This window comes from Cariama cristata, unplaced genomic scaffold, assembly GCF_000690535.1.
Source record: "Cariama cristata isolate BGI_N322 unplaced genomic scaffold, ASM69053v1 scaffold7144, whole genome shotgun sequence".
Classification (NCBI taxonomy): domain Eukaryota; kingdom Metazoa; phylum Chordata; class Aves; order Cariamiformes; family Cariamidae; genus Cariama; species Cariama cristata.
In genome coordinates, this window is record NW_009614582.1 from 21,097 (window position 1) to 32,980 (window position 11,884).

Here is an 11,884-nt window from a genome sequence, read left to right on the forward strand (position 1 = left end):
AACCACAACCCCCACCCCCCTCCCTGTGGCCGACACAGGAGGGCTGCAGCACCACGAGTCCTTCTGCTGCATTAGCTTCCAGGTTTTAGGTTAGATCCAGCCCTCGCGCCCCGCTCATCCAGCGGATCTCCTCTGGATGCAGGGACAAGGACGTGTCTTTCCCGACTCCTGCATGCTCCAACCATGTCTGGGCTCTGAAACACTCCCGTTTTCTACCATTTCTTTCCCGATTTTCCAAAGGAGAGGTCTCTGCTGAACAGGCGACCCTGTCCTCTCTCCACCTGGCTGAACTGAAGGGACAGGGTCAGTGGTGACCAGTCCCTGCCCAGCACAGCAGGCCTGTCTCCTCCGTGACCACCCCACCTGCCCAGGGGCCCAGATATCAAAGGCAGGAGGCTCTGCAAGTGGAACCAACAATAACAAGGACGATGGTTTGTCTAGGTTGGAGGTGTCACCGAGGTTAAGTCAGCCTATGCCCCGCATCAGAACTGCTTCCATAAAGAAAAAAAGACGGGTCACTGTCACAGGAGACTCCCTTCTGAGGGGAACAGGAGGCCTGATACGCCAACCAGACCCACTTCTTAGGGAAGTCTGCTGCAGCCCTGGGGCCTGGGTTAAAGATGTGAAGAGAGAGCTTCCTACGCTGGTGTGGCCCTTGGATTATTATCCACTATTGATTTTTCAGGCAGGCAGCGGTGAAGCTGAAACAAGAATTCCAAGGGCGACCAAGAGAGACTTCAGGGCCTCGGGACAGCTGGTTAAGAGATCAGAGCTCAAGTAACATTCTCCTCTGTCCTTCCAGTCGCAGGGATGGACGAGGAGAGAAACAGGCAGATCCAGCAGATCAATACCTGGCTCCCAGCCTGGTGTCACCGGCAGAATTATGGTTTTTTTGATCATGGGTTGGTTTATATCACACCAGGCCTGCTGGTGACAGACGGGGTGCACCTGTCTCAAAGGAGGAAAAGGATCTTTGCCCTGGAGTTAGCAGGGCTCACTGAAAGAGCTTTAAACTCAATTTAAAGGGGGAAAGGGATAAAACCAGGCTCACTAGAGATAAGCCTGGGGGCAGCACGCCAATGTTTGAGGGACAGTGTGTAAGCAAGGTCCTCCGGTCTGCCGTCTCAGGGGAGGTAGGAGATGGAGATCCATGTGACAGCAAAGACACAAGGGTTGTTGTGTTAGAAAACACAGAAGTGCCTGAGCATGGTCATGTAGGAATGAGGGCTTCTCCCCCAAAAAAGGTGGTGGGATCAACAGCCCAACTGCAGTGCATCTACACCAACGCACACAGCGCGTGCAACAAACAGGAGGAGCTGGAAGCCACTGTGCAGCAGGAAAACTATGATATAGCTGCCATCACAGAAACGTGGTGGGCTGACTCGCACCACTGGAGAGCTGCAGTGGATGGCTGTAAACTCTTCAAAAGGGACAGGCAGGGAAGGAGAGGCGGTGGGGTAGCCCTGGATCTTAGGGAGTGATCTGACTGTCTAGAGCTTGACAATCCAGCTGGCAGCCGGTCACAAGTGGCGTTCCCCAGGCCTCAGCACTGGGGACAGTTCTGTTCAGTATCTTTATCAATGACCCAGATGAGGGATTGAGTGCACCCTCAGTCAGTTTGCAGATGACGCCAAGTTGGGAGGAAGCGTTGATCTGCTGGAGGGTAGGAAGGCTCTACAGAGGGATCTGGACAGGCTGGGAAGATGGGCTGATGCATTTTACCATACATCTTAATAACCTTCAGCAGAGGGTTGGGGAAGGCTTGGTATTTACTGAGAACAGGAGGAGCAGCCCTTGGGGAGATTCAGGAGGAGAAAAAAAAATCTGTGCTGCTTGTACCACTTCCAGAAGTTTGGTCTCCAAAGCAAAGTGAGTTGAGAAATTTGGTGGTAAGCCATTACTAAAATAGAGGTCTGACATAGGTGCTCTGCTCCACCCAGATTAACAGAAAATTAAATACCCTTCCCATGTAAAAAATTATTTACAGACTGACTCTGCAATGCACAGACCACAAGCAGCATGGCCAGAATCACACTTGGCTCCTAGAGACACTGCCTTCATCTTAGCTTAACTGTTAAACCATTAGTAGAGAAAATAGCATGAAAAAGAACCAATTGATTGGCTCTGAGAACCCTGAGCCATCTAAATCTTCTGTTTAAACATACCTCAGTTTTTAGTCATAGAAATGTCTAAAAAATGCCTTCCCCCCCTCCCCTCCTTTCGGTGACTGTAGAAACCAGAAAATGCCTCTTTGTTGTTGCTTCAGAGGACAGTCCATGGCTGTTCCTACCCGTAAAAAGAAGGTACAAGACAAGAGATTTGGGCACACAAAACACATACAACATTGGCAAAACATGTAGTCAACACGCTGTGCTTAAAAATATCAGACATGAACTTTTTACACAAAATATATTGAACAGCACTTGCCCATTAACAAATAACTGATCAAAGAAGCTACAGAACTTGAAGTTTCTTCCAGTCCTGCTCTGGACTTGCAGTTTCACTTACATATTATCCCACCCGAGTCCGTGATGCGTGCAAGATAATCATCATGAACAGAGGTAAGAGGCATCCCAGGTTTTCTTGGCATACATATCCTGCTGCTCTTTTCAGCATTAAGTCAAAGCTCAAGTCATTTTCAATCCATCAAAGCCACAAAACTTCCACCTTTTCTCTAGGCTGGCTCCAACCCCACTCAGCTCCTGCCTGAATGTGTTCTGGAGTCGAGTCATGAGAACTTCCACTTCCGCGGTGCAAATCTGTGAAAACAGAAGGAAAACATCGTTAAAAATTAAGACGCTTTTGGTTACAGAAGCCCTGTAATGACTGGCAATATTCAAGCCCAAACACATTTAATTGTTAAAGTACGCCTAGGCTTTCCCTAGACGTCCTGTCCAAATGCTCACGGTAATAATCTTGGGACAGCATGAGTTGTGCTACTGTCACACTTCGGGGTGAGATGGCTGCAGATACAACACACACTACAAATAAGGGCAAAAGGACCGTCCTAATTTTTTCCGCTGTGAAATGCAAGATAACAGACTAAAACCTCCCAAGCATTTAAGTAACTTAACAGTGAGTACTTTTACTGCTGCTATAAGAATAGAGCTCTCAGTTACTGGGTATAAAAATCAGGGACACGGAGAATTTATATTCACATTCTGAACAGTCACAAGCACTCATCTACAGTGCAGCCACCATGTCCCTAACAGCACAGGAGTTGCTCAAACAGATCGAAGAGACGAGACCTGGAGGTTACATAGCTGCAGAAGAGAAACCTAAACACCTAAGGTGGACAGATTTGCTACAGCAGGTCAGACCAGAGGCTTGTCAAGCCAGACTCTTATTTCAGGTAGTGACCCATGGTAGAGAATGATCCACCCAGCTCCTGCCCCTCACCAGACCCAAGGACTGGCGCAGCCCCCGGGACGTCACTCTGCTGCCTTTCAAGATGACTGATGGCACCGTTCCCCAGAAGCACACTCAGCCATAGTTTTTTAAGCTTTTGTAACATGGCGAGGGGTAGGAAGCATAATGTGTTACGTGGTTTTCTCATACAGCTGAACCTTACTTCTCAAAACACCGGTAAAGTTACGCGTTTTCTCAGCACTGTGCCCTGTCAGAGCTGAAACTAAAGCCTCTGTAGTGTTTCCATGGGGTTGAAGCAGGGCATGTACCCACCAGCGTCTTTACCCAGTCACACTCCAGCTATACAATCTGCATCGAAAGTCGAGCACACATAGGCAGGCAGGCTCGTAAATTTGACTGCTTGGGTATTTCCCAGATACAATTAAAGTTCAGCAAGTGAAAAAACTTTTAGGATGCTGCAAGTTAACAGTTTCAGAACATATAAGGTAAGGTAGAGGTCCAACCTAAGACATGAAACAGAGTGGACACCCCAGGAGGAGCATCATCTATGCTGCCCAGCACCTGTGATGTGCACAGCGCTACAGACAGTTTCTGTAAGGACTGGTTTCATGGCTTCAAACCATCCTTGATCTTAATTTCTGCACTCTCTGCTGACCTGCTGGCCTTCTTGGTGAGACTGATGAGCCAGGAACAGGGGAAAGATACTCCCTTTCCTGCTGGCAGCTTCAAGAAACCAGGTTCTGCTCCCAAGTGCTCCCCCCAACTCAAGCTCTAAGATCTGCTAGACGTTAAAATCAACACCCCCAACTAATACCTAGCTCCTGCAACAATCAAGAGGATGACAAAAGAGCTAACACATAACCTGAAGAACAAACAGGAAGACCTCCTTTCAAGAGACCAGGCACAAAAGACCTGTGCAAGTCAACAGGCTGATGCATTTACCTGAGTATCAGTGAACAATAAAAAAAGATTGATGCCACTACAGAGGTTAAAGGATGCACTTCTCACAGGGCTTTTCTGCTAAGCTTATTGTAGAAACTTTCAGTAGCCCTTTTCTACACTTGTAGGATCCAAAGAGGAAGTGCCAGAAATCAGCTGAATGATACGATGGCATTTCTTTAGGAGCTCCAAAGAAAAATAAAGACAGCTGTTTGCCTCAGACAAATTCAGAGCTAGAATGAGAAGATAAATTATTAGATATGCCTTTAAAGGGTTGGAGTGAGCCTGGAAAACACAGGCCAGCAAGCTGTGCTTTCTTAGAATGGGGCAAATTAAACAGTAAGTTATAAACAAAAGCAGTTGAAAAGCTTCCAGTCACAAGAGACGATTCCCATGCTGGTAAGTCTCCTGTTCCTGGGGTACTTTAAGGAAGACAACCAAAGAAGAGTATAGTAGAGGAGCAAGATGTAATTTCCTTGAACATTCAAAAGCCCTTGCACAGTCCCTTCCCGTTTACTCTGAAAAGGGGTCTGAAGCCAGCAATACACAGAAGTAGCGCAGGAAACAGCAGCTTCTTGTTCTACTAAGGAAAACGCATGAGCGCTGCTCTTGTTATTGCCTTTCTTGACCCCTGCACCCAGGACTCAATCCCTCCACTTAGCGCAGACCCATATAAGCCAGGACTGTGATTCAGGGCTTATGCTTTTGTAGGGTTAGGCCTTTGCACAGCACACTCATAAAAATGACTTCACTGACAGTATCTAAACAGAGACAGAAAAGGCTCAGCGAAGGGTTACAAGATCACAAATACAGGAAAACTTTGCTCAGAGGCACAAAAACAATATGACTGTTCAGCTTAGAGAGAATATATACAAACAGTGGCATGGCAGATGTTATAAGATAATAAACAGTATATGAGAGGCGGGTTGTTTGCTCTTTTCCTTAGAAGTCATAAGGGTAAGGGAAACAAAGGCAGCAAACTTAACCAGAATAAACAAAAATACATTTTAGACAAATTTTAAAGATGGAATTCACTGCTGGAAAACACAGCTACCATCAAAGGGGTTTCTTGACTTACGAGCAGGATTACCCATGAACATCGGCAGTAGGAACATCACCTTCAACTCTGTATTTAGGTTAACATTAAGCTATGTAAGGGCTAAGCCAGAAGCTGGGTTGCTTTGAGCAGTCTGATCTCATGAAAGAGGTCCCTGCCCACGGCAAGGGGATGGACTAGATGATCCTTAAAGGTCCCTCCCAACCCAAACCATTCTCTGATTCTAAGAAAGTTCACCCTTTCCCTCATCCAGCAAGTTATTGCAGTTAATAGACACCAGTTTGTACTGTCCAACCTCTGCACCGTTCTGAGGGAGGGAGCGAAGCTCTTTACCAGTCACACAGACTGAACACACTCAGGACACAACCATACCACCCAGTCTGGCTCAGGAACTGGAAGTGTTGGTACACCTACTTTGCTGTCCAGACGCTGCAGGTAGGAACAGATGTACTCTATGCTTGCTCCAAACGGGTGCACATGAAGAAATGTTGAAATTATTCCTGGGGAAAGGAACATCACAAATGTCATTCTCATGAGACAAAAGCCAGCTGAGAACACCAGCTCTCTGCTACTGCTGGCACAGCACAGAGGTATCTAATCAAGCATTTCTGGGTTTAAGTACAGCGAGGTTTGGCTGGCAGGCTGCAAAGGAAACAGCAGGTAACCAATGCAGCTGGTTAGCACTGAAAACAGACCTCACTAACCTCACTCCTTGCCAAGTGCTGGTAATGTGCCCAACGATGGGCACACAGAGATTATCATACACGTGGGGATGCAAGGCCCAAGAAGAGTGAAAGCAGAGCTCTCCTCCAGCTGTACCATCAAAGGTCAAGGAGCAGGAAAAGACAGAAGGCAAATGGGGAGACCAGCAGTAGTACGTGCATCCCATCGCAACAGTTTTGCAGCACTCAGAGCAACCCAAGTTTGCACCCTGTCACAAAAAGGCTCCTTTCAATCGTATATCAAAAAGACTGCCTTGCTTTTCTGACCATCATTTCCAGAAAAAGGCTGTGCCCTTGGTTTTCCCCAACGTCCCTTCCCTCTCAATGCAGAAACCAGCCCATAACTTATTGTTATTCTCAAATCAGATGTAGAGGGATGGCTAAGGAGAACTTGGCTGAGTGACAATGAACTAAAGAAAATGCCTTGTCCCAGCAAGACAAGGACTTCTGTTCCTCCTTTTCAATGCTCCAGAAAATCCCCAGCCACCCCACGCTTTGGACTGCAGAGTCGTAGCATGCCACGTTAGGTTATTTTTCAATATTACTAGGAAAAGGCAAGGGGAAAGGAAATAAAAAGGGTAGCAGATACACCTGCACTGTATATCAGAGGTCACCAATCCCTTCGTGACCATCACTTGAAACTGCTGGCAATATTTCTCATCCCATCGAGCCCGGTCTTCTCTCCCTGCCACCTTTCTCCACCCTTCCTTCCTCTCTAGCTACAGCTTCTAAAGCTAGAAGAGTTTATCTGCCCAGGGTCTGTGGTACACCATGCCTGATCTAATGGTGCGTCTTACTGCTGTGTGGGTCCACAGATGTCACCTGCACTGTGAGGTGCTGCAATGCTCAAGGTGACTAAAGTCTTAGAGCCTGTGACGCTGCTTAGGACCCTGTAAGGTTGATTAGGCTCTAAGCGAATGAAGACAGACCCTCCTCTAACTTCCTACCTTCAGTGATGCCTCCCACAAGAGGAACTTGCACTCCAGTACGTGCTGACCTGGACTGTCACTACACAAAAGATCCCTTTACATGTGTGTGGTTTTGACTGAAAGGTGCCCAGCACAAGATTTCCACATGAGCAATGCACAAGTTGAAACCTTGACCCCACCAAAGCTCGAGGCTTTCCTTGGTTCCGGGATTCTCGCCTCCATTGGAGTAACCAAAGGAACAAGAGGTGGTCAGTGGGAGCTGCAAGGCCCTTTGAAGTAAGTCCCACTCAGTTCAGGTCTCCAGTACCATCACCAAGCCCATCAAAAGAACTTACCAACTAACAGAACTTCTCGTTCGGATTTCACAGGACTATTGCTCAGTGTCTTCTCAACCGGACATTCCTTCTCCTGACTGCATGCACAAACTCTGGATGTACTGTTCTCCTGCAAAAAAACCCACAGGGCCCGTTTCACACACCAGCAGCACAGCAGGCACTCTTACACATCAAGCAGCAGCTTGGTCAGATTTGACAGAGTCTGTATTTTTGTTTTCCTGTTTCTGTGAGTCATTGCATTCATCGCATTGCTGTATCTACCGTTTATTTTGCAAAAAGTGCTTCCAAAGTTCATGCTGCTGTGCCTGAATTATCAAGTTAGATTAAAAGCCCATGAACTTAAGCAAGATGCCACAACACGCACTTTATCAGCCCTGATCACTGGTATGACATCTGCTCTAGAAGGGCCTTATTTTAAACAATAAAAGAAAAAACACACTTGAAAGAAAGCCTTGCAGTGACTAATTCAGATGTAGATGCCTATTTTTCAGAAGCCTAAACTGAGGCAATATGATTAACCAAGTGCCCAATGGCTGCAAAGAGTTTAGATCAGACTGTCCTTGACTTGTCAATGACAAGTTTGTGGTACTGAATTAAAACAGAATTTTGCATAATTTATTATCCTCAAAATAAACACAAGACTGTCAGTGATGCAAAGACTTTGCGGGTGCACTAAAAGCATGACTTTTATTCCTAAGTTTTATGCGGAATTCCAGTGGTTTGAGAGCTACAGACAGCTATAATTGGAAACAGCCTCCAGTCACTAGTGAAATGGACTGGACTTGGGCCAGTAACAAAGATAGAATTAAATGGTCCCTCTGGTTTGCTTAGCTTCTTATGCCAGTGCAATTCTCAACTACACAGGACTGAAACAGTGCAGTTGGAGCTTAAGAAGGCTATAATGTGCTTCTACTGCAGAAAGTAAAGGTCTGCACCGTGGTGACACAGGGACGGCAGTTCAGTCAGTAGTATTATAATGCAAATGCACTGACTGCTTTCTCTTGGAGATCCAACAAATTTTTGAAGGCTAGTTGAAATGACAGTGCAACACGTTATCTTGCACACCAAAACCTATTTCTACAGCACCATGTTGCAAATACCTACTGTTCTTCCAGTTAGAACCTGCTAGCAAGGGATAACTTGATGATTTTTATTTGTACATAAAGATAGTCTGTATGTATCACGCTTACACACTTCACAACAAACCAAACTTTGAGAAACTGCTCATTTTACAATGAGGTGTCATTAGGTCCCTCAGTAAGATATCCTGACTAAAGTAGCAGAAGCGAAACTTTCACTTACATTTCCTTGACAATCAATTGCATCTCTCTCCTTGTCCTCTTCATCTGCTATGCTTTGCTATATATAGGTAAAGAAAAGGAAAGATTACTCATGATGGTCTTATTTCTGTTCTTTGATATCAGGCACTGAGGCTTACTGGGATACAAAGCCATTTTTAATTACTAGAAAGACATTTGTTTTCCGAGCTCATGGCACAAAAATTTAAGGCTAAGGATTGAAAATCTGAGCCAAGACCTAGGATTTGGCTCTATAGTCCTCAGCAAGAAGTGCTGCGTAATGTTTTTTGTCTATCCTGTATAATTGTGGCTGTGCTATAGAGGAGAGGACCAAGCAAGTTTAGATTTATGCATGGGTCCACAATCAGACGACAGAGTGGATCACACCTGAGAAGAAACAGTGTATTTATGTTTAGAATAAATCCACCAAGCATAACACTGATGAAAACTTTCAATTCAATAATTTTTATGTAGGTCATCCCTAAAATGCAATCTAAAAAAAAAAAAATCAGTGTTTGATAACTGAGACCCTTTTTTCTCATCTTTTAAAGCTCAGGTTGCAGAAAAACACATTTCAGCTGCAGTATCACTGTATACTATAAGATGAAAGTTAATCTTTTATTTATACAGTTGCTTAGGTAGACGGTCTCACTGGTACATAAAGCAATCAGCAAGTTCATTACGGATATACATCCAATTTGGCAGGTAATTTTTTTTCTAGCTTTCCAAAGACAACTGCTTGTAAGCCAGGGCTAGGCATCTTCTACCAGGTTGTAGAAGGACAGAGGTCCTTCGCTGTGCTCAGGATGGGCCATGAAATCCAAGGACTGCATTTACTACTGAGAATAAGGAAGCGCTGGGATGGCACATACCTGCTCCTTCAGGTTTTCTAATAACGTTTCTATTTTTAGTTTGTCTTCTCTCACTTTTTCTAGCTCAGCTTCTCTCTTTTTGTATTCATCTTGTACTTTCAAAAGATGCTGGAAGAGAAAAAGATAAACTCAGTTCTTAACCTGCCTTTCACCTCCTACTATTTAAATAGTATAAAATGAGTAAGGACTTTTCCATGAAGACCAGACAGATTGTATTCAGAACAATCTGAAAGTTAAGTACACAACAAGAGATCTTTTCTACAATGTACCTTAGAAACATGTTTGCCCATTAGCATAAAAAAAGAGCATGACTTTTTGAACATGTGGTAGTAATTCCATCATCAACAAACCCTCACCGTCCCTTAAACAAAGCATGTGTTGTGCACTAGACTGCGGGCCTGACCCACGTTAAAGCTAACTCTTTCTCTCTCCCAGTCTGGTTCATGCCACAGCCATAAAAACAGGCAGTACATGGGGAAGAGCAGCACAGAAACAAGTGACCCAGGGAAGTCACCTCTCTAGCCCACATTAACACAGAGGTGTCTTACAATTTAAGAAAATACTCTGAAACAGCTACTAGATAAGGAAGTTTGCACTAGTATTTGCACAATTCCATATCGCAAAAAAATATAATGACTGCTCCCCACCCCAGGCATCAGCCCAGTGGTGCAGGGTGCTCACAACAAACACCACAGCGAGCCAGGCGCTCCCTTGACTAGCAAAGCTGGGGAAAAAGGTGGGGTGGTGAATCACAACCCACATCTCAGAGGTGAGCAGAACAAAATTCTCAAGCCCAAGCTGGTGTCTATCAAGGAGAACCAAGCTGTGGTTGTGGATATAACAGTCTGCTTTCAGAGCAAATTTGTATTCTTGAACGTGTCCATAGGTAAAGCAGATGAGTACAAAAACCTAACTGAGCAAACCAACACAGACGGCAGAGGAAAAGCTTGACTGATTTCCCATTACAGGCAGAAGAAAACAGTGCTCAAAATCCTAACAGCACTGGGCCTCTCAGGAACAGACAAGATCAAGTCATCAGGGGGAGAAAAGCTTAAACACTAACATGGCAAAGGCAGGAGCCTAACAGCTTTCCCAAGTCAAACCAGGATACATAAATACATATAGGTATATTTCAGTGAATGCTTTCTTCCATGCTTAAAACACTCCTAATCAGTTGTTTACTTTAATATTTTTGTAAATAAAAAGAGAGAACCTTTTTCTCTTTACACACTTGTGGTGTAAAGAGAAACTTGACCTGCCTGACACCTGCAAAAAGGGAAATCTGTTATGTCTTGCAATTCCTGGCATTTCCCCCTGCACTGAAGGCTGATGGTGACTACAGAAGGTTTTTCCTGCCAGCTCCAACATCACAAACGCCAGCGCTCTCAGATCACAGCCTCCACAGCACTGCTGCAGGTTCTCATTTTAATAAACACTTACTTGAACTGTTATACGCTGTACATACTTGGTTATCAGTCTGGCTTAATATCCCAAAGGCTACTGTTAAGGTTTATGAGAAATCAACCCACTCAAGATTTAGCTCAGGGAAATCCCAAAGAACCAGACATACCCTACACATTTCCGTGAGAATGAAAGCCCAGTGAAGTTCAGAAAAGGTGTCAAGGCAAGCTTGGGATTTCTGACTTTTCTTGCTCCTGCTGGTAACCAGGATCTTACACGGTTACAGAGTAGGCAAGCACAGACTCAGTACTTCAGAAGTCACAGTGTGGTCAAGCAAAGGGAACTCAAGAAATCCATAAACTATGGATTGTTTCCATGTGACTTATCAGTTCATACACAATCACCGTTTTGAATGTTTGGGGGTTTTCTGGTAACACTCGAAGTGACAGAAAGTTGCTCCCATTTGCCAGTTTTGATCCCACGGATAAACAAAATGCCTTTGCTTGTGTTTCTGCTCCACATCACAGCCTCTTTGCCTTTGTAGCAAAGCCATAGCTATAGAAAAGTCTGGGCCCACCTTCTGCATCCCCTGCAGAGCCTGCTGGAGAAGCTTCATCTGCTGCTCCTTGGTTGTGTCTTCATCCCTGCTCGCTTTGCCCTGCTCCTGCTTTAGCAGTTCCACCTCATTGCGGTAGGCATCCAGCTGCCAGCGCAGACTGTCGTTTTCTTCTTTCAGGGCTTCCACTTGTGATATCAGTGCTGGAGAACAAGGCAGGTATGAATCCAAAGACAAAGAACTGGGGGCAAGTAGTCCTTGGGTATTCTCTCCCAGCACACAGTAGCTCTGTAGCTCCCAGTGCCCAGTTACAAATCCAGAGTACCAAAATTCATTCCTCCCAACCCCCATTTGCAATATCTCTTTAGAAAAGAAGCTCCTCTGGATGAAGAGCACCTCTCAGTAG

General features: G+C 45.1%; 1 protein-coding gene across 1 annotated transcript in view; it reads right to left on the reverse strand.

Moving 5' to 3' along the window:
* The window catches only part of LOC104161140 (rho GTPase-activating protein 6-like), a gene marked incomplete at its 5' end in the record, with an annotated part of 32,612 nt that extends 20,931 nt beyond the window's left edge, over positions 1-11,681 (reverse strand). The window contains one exon of the mRNA XM_009699471.1: positions 11,500-11,681. Within this exon, the coding sequence (XP_009697773.1) occupies positions 11,500-11,681 (182 nt within the window). The remainder of the gene's footprint in view (positions 1-11,499) is intronic.
* Positions 11,682-11,884: the final 203 nt, after the last annotated feature.